The sequence below is a fragment of the Jaculus jaculus genome, chromosome 4 (assembly GCF_020740685.1).
Source record: "Jaculus jaculus isolate mJacJac1 chromosome 4, mJacJac1.mat.Y.cur, whole genome shotgun sequence".
NCBI classification, from domain to species: Eukaryota; Metazoa; Chordata; class Mammalia; order Rodentia; family Dipodidae; genus Jaculus; species Jaculus jaculus.
The window spans coordinates 162,343,125-162,357,033 of NC_059105.1; the positions used below are offsets into that span (position 1 = coordinate 162,343,125).

General features: G+C 48.2%; 1 protein-coding gene across 1 annotated transcript; it reads right to left on the reverse strand.

Annotated features, from left to right (window-relative positions):
* Positions 1-3,725: 3,725 nt before the first annotated feature.
* Positions 3,726-13,667, reverse strand: Adprh (ADP-ribosylarginine hydrolase). Its single transcript, XM_004666822.2, has 4 exons — positions 13,561-13,667; positions 10,365-10,719; positions 5,757-6,117; positions 3,726-4,346 (listed from the first exon to the last, which is right to left on the reverse strand). The coding sequence occupies exons 2-4, from the start codon at positions 10,675-10,677 to the stop codon at positions 3,932-3,934; spliced, it is 1,089 nt and encodes a 362-aa protein (XP_004666879.1). The 5' UTR covers positions 10,678-10,719; positions 13,561-13,667; the 3' UTR covers positions 3,726-3,931.
* Between the last annotated feature and the right edge of the window lie 242 nt (positions 13,668-13,909).

The following is a 13,909-nucleotide window of genomic DNA, read 5'->3' on the forward strand; positions in this document are numbered from 1 at the left end:
CCCTACCTTGAAAAACTAATAAATAGATAGATAGATAGATAGATAGATAGATAGATAGATAGACAGACAGATAGATAGATAGATATTTCAAAAATAAATATCTTTCTTTTTTTTTTTCTTTTATTGTTTTGTTTTTTGAGGTAGGGTTTCATTTTTAGCTCAGGATGACCTGGATTTCACTATGTAGTCTCAGGGTGGCCTCGAACTCACGGAGATCTTCCTACCTCTGCCTCCCAAGTGCTGAGATTAAAGGTGTGTGCCACCATGCCCAGCTTAGTTTTTTTTTTTGTTTGTTTGTTTTGTTTTGTTTTGTTTTAAGAGAGACAAAGAGAGGAGAGATGGAGAGAGAACTGGTGCACCAGGGCCTCAGCCACTGCAAGCAAACTCCAGACACTTGTACCACCTAATGGGCATGTGCGACCTTGCACTTGCCTCACTTTTGTGCATCTGCCTTACGTGGGATCTGGAGAGTCGAACATGGGTCTAGGCTTCACAGGCAAGCGCATTAACCACTAATCCATCTCTCCAGCCCAATAAATACCATTCACAATGAAGATTTATATGAAGAAAGCATACTAACCCCTGAAGCATGCCTGAAAGGGTGCACTGCATTACCTTTGGGTGCTGGAATTGGCCACTGTGTGGAAAAGTTCTCCATATTCCAGCTAAAATGATGGGGATCACTGGTTGGAAGCATGGTCCTTGATTAATAAACACATTTCAACCCACACCTCTGTGGATGGGGGGGAACACAGGATTCTTCTCACATGCTCTCGGCATCTCTTCCGGCTGCTCTTCACAACATCCTTTGTAATAAGACACGTACATCCCTGAGCAGCTGAAAGCAGCTCCAGAAATTCACTGAATCTGAGGAGGAAGCTGTGGGAAGTCTGAGTTACAGTGACTTGTCAGAGGCACAGGAATCATGACTGGCATCTGAACTGGGCAGTCTTGTGGGTGCCCCTGTGGATCTGATGCTCACTCTGGGTAGATAACATCGGAATGGAGTTAGAGGACACCCAGCTGGTGGTGTCTGGGGGGGGCTTTCTGGGTGTGTGGGAAAGCTAATCCCAAAAATCTGCTGCCAGAAGTGCCGAGCAGTACAGAAAAATCACGTTTTAATCCCATTTCGTAGAGACAAACCTGGACATAAAACCTAGCTCCATTACAACCTAGCTAGACAACTTTGGATAGAAGAGAAAACTCTCTGAACCCAATTTCTTTGTTTGTTAGCTTGGTGTGAAATGCTTGACACACAGAGCTCTCTTCCTCATCCTCCTTTTCCTTCCCTAAGTAGAAAGAGCCTCACCTACTCCTTACAGGTCGCACTTCCCAAGTCCCATACCCTAAAGATTAATAATTAATAATAATAATAATAGTGGCAAGGTTGCCCCCTCTCCTCAATCTTTATCTGGTTAAGCTTTGGTTCCTTCACCACACTCTTGGCAGCCACTCCCAGACTTGGCCTGATAGGCTTGTCAGAGGGTGAAACCATCTGTAGTAGACAGCTCCACAATGCTGGGATGAACATCCAAGCAAACACAGCCTATGGGAGGAATGGGTTTTATTTCAAGCTTCCAGATCCAGAGGGAGTTCCATCAATGGCAGAGAAGCTGGCCCCCTTTCACAGATCCAAGCAGAGAGAAACCACGACTAGGCAGCAAACACCAAAACGTGGGGAGCAGGGACCCCACCAGAGCCCACTCTGCTCTCCACAGCTTTGGGCTGGAATTCAGATCTGCCCCCAGGGACAGCCTAGGGGTAGATTCCAAGATCCAACCCAAGCTGGCGATTCAAGTTACAAAGTTGAACCCCTGACTCAATGGGGGGACATCCATTCAAATGACCCCGCCATCAGAACTCCATGTCTATCTACATGGTAACAACTGTGGCCGCAAAACAGAGGAAGAGAGGGGCAGACAGAGGGCTGAGAAAGGAGTGAGGGAGCGAGGAAGTTAAGAAAAGAAGAGATACAAGTTGACTTACTCTAGCGAGGTAGGGGATGAAGAGTAATGTGTCTGGAGAAGCTTGGAGAAGGGTCGGCAAGGCCAACGTATGTCATGAAAGGAACCGTTTGTCTAGCCATCTTAGGTAACAAGGAAAGAAAATAAAGTCCCTCTGTTCAGCATCCAATCACCACTCTGGTCTTCAGTGCCCGTGGTAACCTGCTAAACTAGAGATTCACACTCTGATCACACTTTTATCCACTGGCTTGAACATGATGCGCATGATCTATCATCTCTTAGGGCTGGAGAGACGGCTTAGCAGTTGAGGCACTTGCCTGGGAAGCCTAAGGACCCAGGTTCAGGTCCTACATAAAGCCAGATGACACATGTGTCTACAGTTCATTTGCAGTGGCTACAGGCCCTGGCATGCCCATATTCTCTCTCTCTCTCTCTCTCCCCCTCTGCTTGTTTCTAATAAATAAAGAAAAACATATCTATCATCTCTTTCCCTGTCCATCCTCCTTCCTTCTCTCCCGCCCCCATTGGCCAAGGTTCAGAGGAAAGTTGGATGAGGCATTCGACAAAAGGAATCAGAAAGTCTCAGCTTTCCCAGCGTGCCTGTGATGCAGAGTGCGAAACAGCAAGAAAACGGGACAGGATATCCGGAGTTTTCTTGTGCTCTCTAATTGTGACTAAATCTCTGCACCAGCAAACAAAAGAGGCTAACACAAGCCCCTCTCCAAGGTGACCGAAGTGCTTGGGAAGGCAAGTCTATGAGTACTAATTTAGGGGCCACCAGACTGCTGTGGTCAGACCGCCCTCCTCCACCCCAGCTGAACATCACGGATTGGAAGCAAAAATGGCTGGAATCGGAGCTTTGAGTTTATAGCAGGATAGTGGAATTAGACGATCCTCAGAGTAGACGCTCCTCACCCCTGGCAATATGCCAACTGAGGAGGCTCTCCTGGCTGGGGTGACCACACGGAGGTGACTGTGGCATCTTGCTTCCAAGCCAACGACCCGGGAGACACACTCAGCCACCACCCAGCAGGGTCAGGGTGGAGACAGGGCTAGAATAGAAGGTGAGGTGAGAAGCAAGTGGTCAAATGTCAGGGCAAGGAAGAGAGGCTTCATAGCAGGTTCAGCGAGGCCTTTGAAGGATGGGTCAGAATCAACAGGTGGTGGGGAAGGGGAGAAGCAGCAAGAGGCGACAGAAGTCACTGATGGACTTAACTGAAAAGTGAGGGAGGCCTGTAAGGAGATGAGCAACATGTAACGCATACTGACCAAGTGCATGTTGGGGACCCAGACTCTGCACTAGGGTCCATCTTAAAAATATAGGAGCAGCCGGGCGTGGTGGCGCACGCCTTTAATCCCAGCACTCAGGAGGCAGAGGTAGGAGGATCGCCGTGAGTTCGAGGCCACCCTGAGACTACATAGTGAATTCCAGGTCACCTTGAGCCAGAGTGAGACCCTACCTCGAAAAACCAAAATATATATATGCAGCACATAGAAAATAACCACACTGGCAAGGTGCTAAGAGTGGCTGGCTGCAGCACCGGCCTAGAGTTGCATGGCTTGGACTGTAGAAATCCAGCTCAAAGATACTCGGATGCGGGCTGGAGAGATGGCTTAGCAGTTAAGCGCTTGCCTGTGAAGCCTAAGGACCCCGGTTCGAGGCTCAATTCCCCAGGACCCACGTTAGCCAGATGCACAAGGGGGCGCACGCGTCTGGAGTTCGTTTGCCATGGCTGGAGGCCCTGGAGTGCCCATTCTCTCTCTCTCTCTCTCTCTCTCTCTGCCTCTTTCTCTCACTGTCTGTTGCTCTCAACTAAGTAAATAAAAATAAATGAAAAAATAATTAAAAATAAAAATAAATTGCTGGGTACAAGATTAAGTCTCTTGCCTTTAGAGAAATTCAAAAGAGACTGAACAGAAAAGGAGCTTCAGGAAGAAAACACCACCAGAAGCTGACCTCCATCTCCCTAAAGGCCAGTCACAGTATCTTCCTTCAACCCCAGAGCGTACAAAGCCCTTCCCGTCTCTTCCAGCCGGTGTCTGTATTCCAGTTTCCCATAGTTGGAGTGACTGACTCCTTTGAAACCGTGCATGGCTCCCCACCAGCAGCCGGCGATGGCCGCTGTGGAATCACTGTCTCCACCATGGAAAAAGGCGCGGTGGGCGAGCTCCTTCCAGGAGTCCCCCGCGGCAAGGATGGCATCATAGGCGATCATAGGAGCGTCGTGCCCACTGCTGCCACCCCAGCCAGAGTAGCTCAGCGACGTGTAGAACTGATCCCTCTCCTTCACACCGAAGGGCTGCGGGAAGGTAGGGGCTGACTTGCCATCCAAAATCCCTCTAAGTTTCAGGTAGTTTTCCCATTGATTTTGGAAGTAGGACCTGTTGGGGAAAGGGGAGGAAAGAGAATGAAAAGATAAAGTTAAAAAGCTCTAGAGAGGACTGCAGAGGTGGCTTGATGTTAAAGGCTCTTGCTTGCAAAGCTTGACATTCCAGGTTCGATTCCCCAGGATCCATGTAAAGCCCGATGCACAAGGGGGCACATGTGCTTGAAGTTCATGTGCAGTGGCTGGAGGCCCTGGTGTGCCCATATTTTCAATCTCTCTCTCTCTCTGCCTCTGTCTCTCATATAAATAAATAAATGCTATAAGTACTAGATAAGATGTGTAAATAGAGAAAAATCCACAATGACTTCAACTCCTTGTGCTATTATCATAAACTAATTTTTAAAAACCCTATGTTAGCTCTATAAGCCATTCATTCTATAAGTTGTTCCCCCCCACCCACCCACCGAGGTAAGGTCTCACTCTAGCTCATGCTGACCTGGAATTCACTATGGAGTCTCAGGGTGGCCTCAAACTCACAGCAATCCTCCTACCTCTACCTCCAGAGTGCTTGGATTAGAGGCATACGTCACCACGCCCGGCATTCTATAAGCTTTACTATGCACCTACACATGATATGGACCCAATTGCTAAGTAAAGAAGATGTGGGGCTGGAGGAATGGCTTAGTGGTTAAAGGACCCCGGTTTGATTTCCTAGGACCCATGTCAGCCAGATGCACAAGGGGGCGCACGCATCTGGAGTTCGTTTGCAGTGGCTGGAGGCCCTGGCGCGCCCATTCTCTCTGTCCAATAAGTAAATAAAATCTTAAAACAAAAGAAGATGTGCATCAAGTTATAGGGGGAAAAAGTGTGGGTTTATTTTTCCTGGGATAAGAGTAACATTGTGTCATCCATCCATCCAAGGGAAACTTGGGGACATCACAACGATGAGTGACTTCAGTAGAAAGCTTCTAGACCTTTTGATTCTGAGAAAGAGAATGTGAAGTAGTTCACAAAAAGGGGAAGATGTGGCCGTACTATTTATCTAATTAGCTAGTGGAAAATCCTATCCCTAAGGCCTTGTACACGTGGGTTCCAAAATATTATTTGTGTCAAGGAGATAATGGAAAAACAAAAGACAACGGGTACAGTAGGAAATAACCAAGGAAGTTTATCTCAGCGATAGATGGCTACAAAAATTAGAGAAGTTGGAGCCCATAACTGGAGATGCTTGCCTAACAGGGAGGCACTGCTTCTGGACTGTTCTCTGAGGCATCCATTTGACTACTTTAGGCAAGCAGAACTGGGAGGGAACTTGACATTGTTAGCTGGTGAGGTAGGGGTGCTCAGTGGTGAGAGCTATGCAGGCTCCTGTCACTTCTGAACCCCAAGCAAAGCACAGGTGTGGAGCCTATGTCCACGCACATTCACGCGCGTGTGGACTTGGGGCACCCGGCTGCAGACTCACCAGTGTTGAAGGTTCTCCTCCACCGAGTAACCCGACTCGACGATGTACTTTTTAGCTTCTGGAAGCACCTCCATGAGGCCCTTGCCCCACTGCCGGGGTGGCCGGCCATGCACGGCATAGGCGGTGAAGAGAGCGGATGCCAGGGCTCCCAGGTAGCCCGTTGGGTGGTGATGGGTCATCCGGCCGCTCTCGATGCTCACCTGGATCAAGGTGTGCAGCTGGCTGGGCCGAGGGAACCGCAGGCCGATGCACATGGCCCGCATGGCAGCCCCGCAGCCACCCTCCCGCCTGTTGAAGGGGATTCGCCAGCCATTGGCCCTGCTGGGCTCCAGCCGCATGGCGTTGTGGACAGAGGCACCACCTGAGGATGAATCAGGCAGGTAGGGGTCAGAAGGAAGCAACACTAAACAGAAACCCCCCAAGTTTCTCTGAAGGAAAGAGAAAATGCTATGGGGATGACCCCAAACCCCAGCCCGTCACAGAGCCTTACTTTAAATGGAGTCCTTAGCACCCCAGTGTGGATTAAGAGATGGCTTAGCAGTTAAGGCACTTGCCTGTGAAGGCTCTCTATCTTCCCCTCTCTCTCCCTCTCTCTCTCAGATAAATAAAATAATTTTAGAAAACAGAAGATCCATATAAAGAACCTCAGAATATTTGTCATTTAGTCCAGAGAACTTACAGCAACTCAAAAAGTTAGCTACAATGTATTGTTTTCCTTTTTAAGGAATGTTAAGAGCCGGGCGTGGTGGCGCACGCCTTTAATCCCAGCAATTGGGAGGCAGAGGTAGGAGGATCACCATGAGTTCAAGGCCACCCTGAGACTACATAGTGAATTCCAGGTTAGCTCTTAGCTAGAGCAAGACCCTACCTCGAAAAACCAAAAAAAAAAAAAAATTAATTAAGAGCTGGACGTGGTGGCACACACCTTTAATCCTAGAACTCAGGTGGCGGAGGTAGGAGGATTTATGTGAGTTCGAGGTCACCCTGAGACTACATCATGAATTCTAGGTCAGCACAAGCTAGAGCAAGACCCTACCTCAAAAAAAAAAAAAAGAAAGAAAGAAAGAAAGGAAGGAAGGAAGGAAGGAAGGAAGGAAGGAAGGAAGGAAGGAAGGAAGGAAGGAAGGAAGGAAGGAAAAGAAAAGAAAACTAATTTTTATTTTATTTGAGAGGGACAGAGAATGGGCAAACCAGATCCTCCAGCAACTGCAAATGAACTCCAGATGCATGTGCCACCTTGTGCATCTGGTTTACGTGGGTCCTGGAGAATCGAACCTGGGTCCTTAGGCTTTGTGAAGACAGGCGCCTTAAACGCTAAGCCATTTCTCCAGCCTTGTTTTTCTTTTTTTTGAGGTAGGGTCTCACTCTAGCTCAGGATGACCTGGAATTAACTATGTAGTCTCAGGGTGGCCTCAAACTCATGGCAATCCTCCTACCTCTGCCTAGTTTTTTAAAGACAGCTTTGCTATATAGCCCTGGTTGGCCTAGAACTCACTATATAGCCCAGCTTGGCTTAAAACTTGCAGTGGTCCTCCTGCATCAGCGTCCTAAATAATGGAATCATAGGTGTATGCCACTGCTGCTTCCATACTTCCACCTCCTTCTTCCTTTTCCTTTTGTTTTAGGCCGGGTCTCAGTTGACCTGTTTGTCACTCATTCTGTAGTCCAGGCTAGCGTTAAACTCAGAGTGATCCTTCCTCAGCCTCCCAAGTGCTGGGATCAAAAGCACATTATTATTATTGTTGTTGTTGTTGTTGTTATTATTATTATTATTCTCCTCCTTCCCCCTCTCTCCCCTTCTCCTCCTCCTTCTTCTTTTTCTTTTAATGAATAAAATAAGGTTCAAAGTTTGGAAATTTGGTCAAGGTCCAAGAACCAGCTAGTAGCCATGGAAAATCCATCAGACGCCATAGCCTAAGCCCTGTTGGACTTTATGACTGTCAGAAAAAGACCACAAAGTCCAAAGTGAAGCACTTGGGCTCAGAGGAGCAACGGGCCGTGGCTGTCCCCAATGGAACAACGATGTAAGCCGACTTGTCCCACTGGCCTGCGAGGCTGGGAAACCGTAAATACACAAGGAGCTGAGCAAGGCCAGCAGCATCGTATATGGTTCCTTCATAGGCCAGAGTATTCCCGACAGTGTTCATGGATGACACGGGTAGACAGAGAAAACTTTCGCCATGTCAAATTGAGGGCTTTAAATATTAGATGCTTTAAGGAAGGGTGGACAGGTTTTTACAGAAAATCCTTAGGGTCAGGGGCTGGAGAGGTGGCTTAGCGGTTAAGCACTTGCCTGTGAAGCCTAAGGACCCCGGTTCAAGGCTCGATTCCCCAGGTCCCACGTAAGCTAGATGCACAAGGTGGCACACGCAGCTGGAATTCGTTTGCAGTGGCTGGAGGCCCTGGTGTGCCCATCTTTCTCTCTCTCTCCTCTCTCCCTCCCTCTTTCTCTGTCTGTCTGTCTGTTGCTGATAAACAAATTAAAATAAACAAAAAAAAATTTTAAATCCTTAGGATCAGGAGAGGACCCTGGGTATGGCCACAGGAAATTTTTCCATGAGGATGAATTTTGGGCTTCACTGTGTTCATACATTGAAGCCCAAATTCATGCCTTCTAAGCCCTCAATGATGAAATAGACCTCTGAAGGAATAATTAAGCTAAAATGAGACCATGAAGGCGAGGCCTACTCCAGTTTGGCTGGTGTTCTTATAGGAAGAGGAACACGGACACCCAGAGAGACACTGCGGACGCACACACCTCGAAAAAGGACTGGAGGTGGTGACCATCTGACAGGCAAGAGGAGACCCTCAGAAGAAAATCAAATTCACGCACTTGCTTCAGAGCTGCAGATGTATTAACTAAATTTAAAATAAATTTAAAAAAAATTTTTAATTTAAAAAAAAAGGAAAATAAGAAACTATAAGCATTCCTATTATGTCTTTATTTGCATATGGGTGCAGACCTCTCCCAACACAGAGATGCACAATTTGTGTTTTTTGTTTTTGTTTTTTTTTATTTTTTTTTAATTATTTATTTGAGAGCAACAGACACAGAGAGAAAGACAGATAGAGGGAGAGAGAGAGAATGGGCGCGCCAGGGCTTCCAGCCTCTGCAAACGAACTCCAGACGCGTGCGCCCCCTTGTGCATCTGGCTAACGTGGGACCTGGGGAACCGAGCCTCGAACCGGGGTCCTTAGGCTTCACAGGCAAGCGCTTAACCGCTAAGCCATCTCTCCAGCCCTTGTTTTTGTTTTTCGAGGTAGGGTCTCACTCTAGCCCAGGCTGACCTGGAATTCACTATGTAGTCTCAGAGTGGCTTTGAACTCACAGTGATCCTCCTATCTCCGCCTCCCCAGTGCTGGGATTAAAGGCGTGCGACATCACGCCTGATTGTATTCTTTTTTTTCCTGAGGCAGGGCATCATGTAGCTCAGGATGACATTGAATTATGCAACCAAAGATGACACTGAACTCTTGATTGAACTTCCTGCCTCTGTTTCCTGAGTACTGAAATTTTAGATGTGTTTTTTGTTTGTTTGTTTGTTTGTTTTGAGTCTTGGTCTTCCTCTCGTCCAGACTAACCTGAAACTCCGGCTGTAGCCAAGGCTGATCTGGAGCTCACGGCAATCCTCCTACCTCAGCTCCCAAGTGCTAGGATTAAAGTCAGGCTTTACCCACCCAGCAACACTATATATATAATTATTTTTTACCACATTTGTACTACTAATGACAGTGAGCATGCTGTTCTAAACCTTCTTTCTTCCTTCCTTTCTTTTTCTTTCCTTCCTTCTTTCCTTCTTTCTTTCTTTCTTTCTTTCTTTCTTTCTTTCTTTCTTTCTTTCTTTCTTTATGAGACAGTTAAGAAAGAAAGAGAGAATAGATATGTCAGCATGTTTAGCCATTGCAAACGAACTCCAGACATGTGTGCCACCTTGCGTATCTGAGTTATGTGGGTACTGGGGAATTGAACCCGGGCCCTTAGGTTAGCCATCTCTCCAGTCCTGAAACTTTTTTTTCACTTTACATTTCCATATACATAAGGATTCGTCTTCCAATTTTAGCCGCGAATGTACTGCCCTAAATACATTACAAGAACTTTAGGTTATTTATGTTTGTATCACAACCACAGACACTGCTACTGTTTGCTTGATATTTCAATTCCTCCCTCCCTCACTCTTTCTTTCTTTCTTTCTTTCTTTCCTTCCTTCCTTCCTTCCTTCCTTCCTTCCTTCCTTCCTTCCTTCCTTCTTTCTTTCTTTCTTTCTTTCTTTCTTTCTTTCTTTCTTATTGATAACTTACATAGTGATAGTCAATAAACCATGACAATTCCCTCCCCCTCCACTTTCCCCTTTGCAACTCCACGCTCTCATATCTGTTCCCCCTCTCAATCAGACTCTGCTGTTTTGATGAAACTTTTTGTTTGTTTGTTTGTTTTTCCAAGACAGAATCTTGCTATGTCATATAGGCTGGCCATAACCTTTCAGTCCCACGGAGTGCTGGCTGGGTGGGGTTCCCCTCCGCTCCCTGCCCTCCATCTGCAGCCGTGGTGACATCCTCGGGTCTACCTCTCCATCTTCCCCGAGCCTCCCTCCCCCGACGGGCGCTCACCTGGTGCCCGGCCGTCCATGTCTTCCATGCAGTCTTGGTAATGCTTAGCCAGCAGGGCATACAGCCGAGAGGACTCTGGGTTTTCCCCGGCTTCCAGGAGGGCTTCTGCCGTGGCCAGATGCATCACCGTGTCGTCGCTGACCCTCCACTGGGCTACGTCGATGGCTTCTAAGCCGCCCCGCTGGGCCAGCTGCTGGTGGATCTTCTCCCCATCCCGAAGGAACTCCCACTTGCCGTTGAAGTACCCCAGGGCATCGCCAGCTGCGCTCAGCACCATGGCCGCCACGTACCTCTCAATCATTCCCCCGCACATGCTGGGCTCGGCACAGCCTCTCCTGGGAGGCAGGGAAGACGCCTAAAAGAGGATGAAGGAAAAATCAATCAGGAACAATAAGCATCCCTGTCTACATTTTACTGAATACCTGTAGGCATCCTGCGCACTGTATCTCATTTAACCTACATAACCCACTCATTTATTAGCAGGTGCAACAACCTCCTGGCTGTGCTGTAAGTAAATAAACTAATTTCCATAGGCACTTAGTACTTTGTTCATTTATTTATTTGAGAAAGAGAGGGAAAGGGGCAGAGAGAAAGAGAAAAAGAGAGCAAGTGAGCACCAGGGCCTCACGAACTCCAGACGCATGCGCCACCTTGTGCATCTGGCTTACGTGGGTCATGGGGAATCGAACCTGGATCCTTAGGCTTCGCAGGCAAGCGCCTTAACCGCTAAGCCATCTCTCCAGCCCTGCATAGGCACTTAGAACAGAACCAGCGCCCAGTAAGCACTACTTTGTAATGAGTTTTATTATTCTTTTTTTTTGGGGGGGGGTTGGTTTTTCGAGGTAGGGTCTCACTCTAGCCCAGGCTGACCTGGAATTCACTATATAGTCTCAGACTGGCCTCGAACGCACGGTGATCCTCCTACCTTTGCCTCCTGAGTGCTGGGATTAAAGGCATGTGCCACCACGCCCGGCTGAGTTTTATTATTCTTATGTGACCAGTTGTATAAGTAAATTTTGCCCCCACAACCTTCACTTCGCCAGCAATATTTAAATCCTGGTTTCCTTGAAAACTACGAATTCATTAGTATTGGATCTCAGCTGATATTCCCACAATGAATTAAAATAAATATCTTTGGCTCAGTGGTTAAGGCACTTGCCAGCAAAGCCAAAGGACCCAGGTTCAATTCCCCATTACCTGCGTAAGCCAGAGGTACAAAGTGGCGCATTCGTCTGGAGTTCATTTGCAGGGGCTAGAGTCCCTGGTGCATCCGTACACACACGCACACACACTCTCTTTCTCTTTGTGTGTGTGCCTGCTTGCAAATTAATGATTTTTCTGAAAGGATATTTACATTTTTTAATTATATCTCTGGTAAGCCATTGTGTGCGCATTCCTAAACCCTACTTCCTCCATGAGCCATTTTCTCAGTGCACCACATTCCCTACGGCATTCGAGTTCAAAGCCGGCCCTCCACCGTCTGCGCACCCTATCAACCCACCTGCACAGGTAAGCAAGCACTCTGGATGACAAGCCTAGCTTCCCCTCCCCTCCTCAAGCTCTTCCCTCACCCAATTGGCCTTCTTTCTCTCCGCTTAACCTAAATTCTATTTTCTCCCCGTTGAGTTCAAGTCGCCGGGCCTCTGGAGTCCTCTGGCCCGCCCTGCCCTGGGCCTTGGACCACAGGTTGGCAAGGGTCTGAGGAAGCAGAAACTGATGAAGAGGGCCTGGGCTTTTCAGTACCCTTCTACTGATCATGCTGAGTTTCTTGACTCACACAGTGAAGGGTTAATAGCCTTTCCCTGAAAACTAAAGGGAACTAAAGTGTTAATAATGATCCCTAAAGCTCTCAGGCAATAAAGAAGGCATTCGGACTCATTAAGCTTGACACCTTCCCTGATTGATGTGCTCCCCTCAGTCTAGATGGACTTGAAGGACCAGCGACCATCTGAGTCTCCTCCCTTAGACGTTCCTGGCTGAAGAAGCCTCTTCTGAACAAGGACACAAACAGCTACAATTTCCTTATCAACTACACCTGGTCCAGTTTTTTTTTTAGGCTCCTCCTTGTAAATTCGAACCCCAGCCTGGCCCAGTGCTTCAGCCTTCATCCCGTGGGATAGCTGAGACCCCTCGCTGTTTGTCTCCATAAACAGTCTGTCTGGAGAGATCAAGTCTGGTGTTCTTTGCTTTTCTCTTACACTTTCCTTACACACAGAGGATCATAAAGTGTTGATCACTATCCTGTTATTTATAAATGAAGCCTCATAACTGAAGTCCTGGGCTCTCTCCCTTGAGTTCACAGCATGACCACCCATTCACCAGCTACCTGCCTTGGAGTACCATTTCCCTATCTGTGAAGTGGACAGTGGAGGAGGAGTACACAGATCCTCTCTGAGGGCCTGCCTTAGCTGATATTTTAAGAGCTCAAGCTTAGCCTACCTCGGAGGCCCAAGCTTTAACATCCCCTGCCCTGTCCTTCCTCTTCCTCTCCCCCCTCTCTCTTTATTATTTATAAATGCTATGTATAAATTAAAAAGAAATTTTAAAACTTTTAAAAAGAGGGCTGGAGAGATGGATTAGCGGTTAAGGTTCTTGCCTGCAAAGCCAAAGGACCTTGGCTCGGTTTCCCAGGACCCACGTAAGCCAGATGCACAAGGTGGCACATGCATCTGTAGTTTGTTTGCAGTGGCTGGTGGCCCTAGTGTGCCCATTCTTTCTCCCTCTCTCTCTCTCTCTCTCTCTCTCTCTCTCCCCCCCCCCTGTGTCTTTCTCTCATAAATAAATAAAGCATTTTAAAAAGAAACTAAAAAGAAAAATACCAAGCAGGGCGTGGTGGCGCACACCTTTAATCCCAGCACTTGGGAAGCAGAGGTAGGAGTATAGCCGTGATTTCGAGACCACCCTGAGACTACATAGTGCATTCCAGATCAGCCTGGGCCAGAGCAAAACCCTACCTGGACAAAGCAAAAGCAAAAGAAAAAAAAAAAAACCACCTATAATCCCAGCACTCAGGAGGCAGAGGTAGGAGGATCACCATGAGTTCGAGGTCACCCTGAGACTACAGAGTGAATTCCAGGTCAGCCTGAGCTAGAGTGAGACCCTACCTCGAAAAAACAAACAAACAAACAAAAACCTAGCAGTCCCTGCTGTCTGGCGGTGGGGAAGGGGACTGGGCGACGCGCGGAGGCCCGGGTACCTGGGCGGGTGGAGGGAGCCAAGTGCCGGGTCCGGGTCGGGGCGGAGCCGCGGCCTGCGGCGTCCTTCGGCCGGGGCTCAGCCTCCTGCGAGCGGGCGGAGTCGGCGATCGATCCCGGGACGGGCGGAGCTGGGGGAGCCGGTGCAGATCCGTGCGCCCGCCGGTACCCAGTGCGCCCGCCGGGGACCCAGTGCGCCCGCCGGGGACCCAGTGCGCCCGCCCGGGACCCAGTGCGCCCTGCCCCGGCCTCGTCACGTGGGACCGTGAGGATTGGGTCACTTCTTACAGCAGCGTCTCTAAGGGCGGAAAATCGGAAATAAAATCGGTCTAAGGGAAACCTAAGTTTCCT

What these genes read in the sequence shown, in the direction of transcription:
- Adprh (XM_004666822.2), bottom strand. Translation starts at nt 10,677, where the DNA reads ATGTGCGGGGGAATGATTGAGAGGTACGTGGCGGCCATGGTGCTGAGC. An exon ending in CATGGACGGCCGGGCACCAG is followed by an intron (nt 6,118 to 10,364) that starts GTGAGCGCCCGT and finishes ATTCATCCTCAG; the next exon opens with GTGGTGCCTCTGTCCACAAC. An exon ending in GAGGAGAACCTTCAACACTG is followed by an intron (nt 4,347 to 5,756) that starts GTGAGTCTGCAG and finishes TTTCCCCAACAG; the next exon opens with GTCCTACTTCCAAAATCAAT.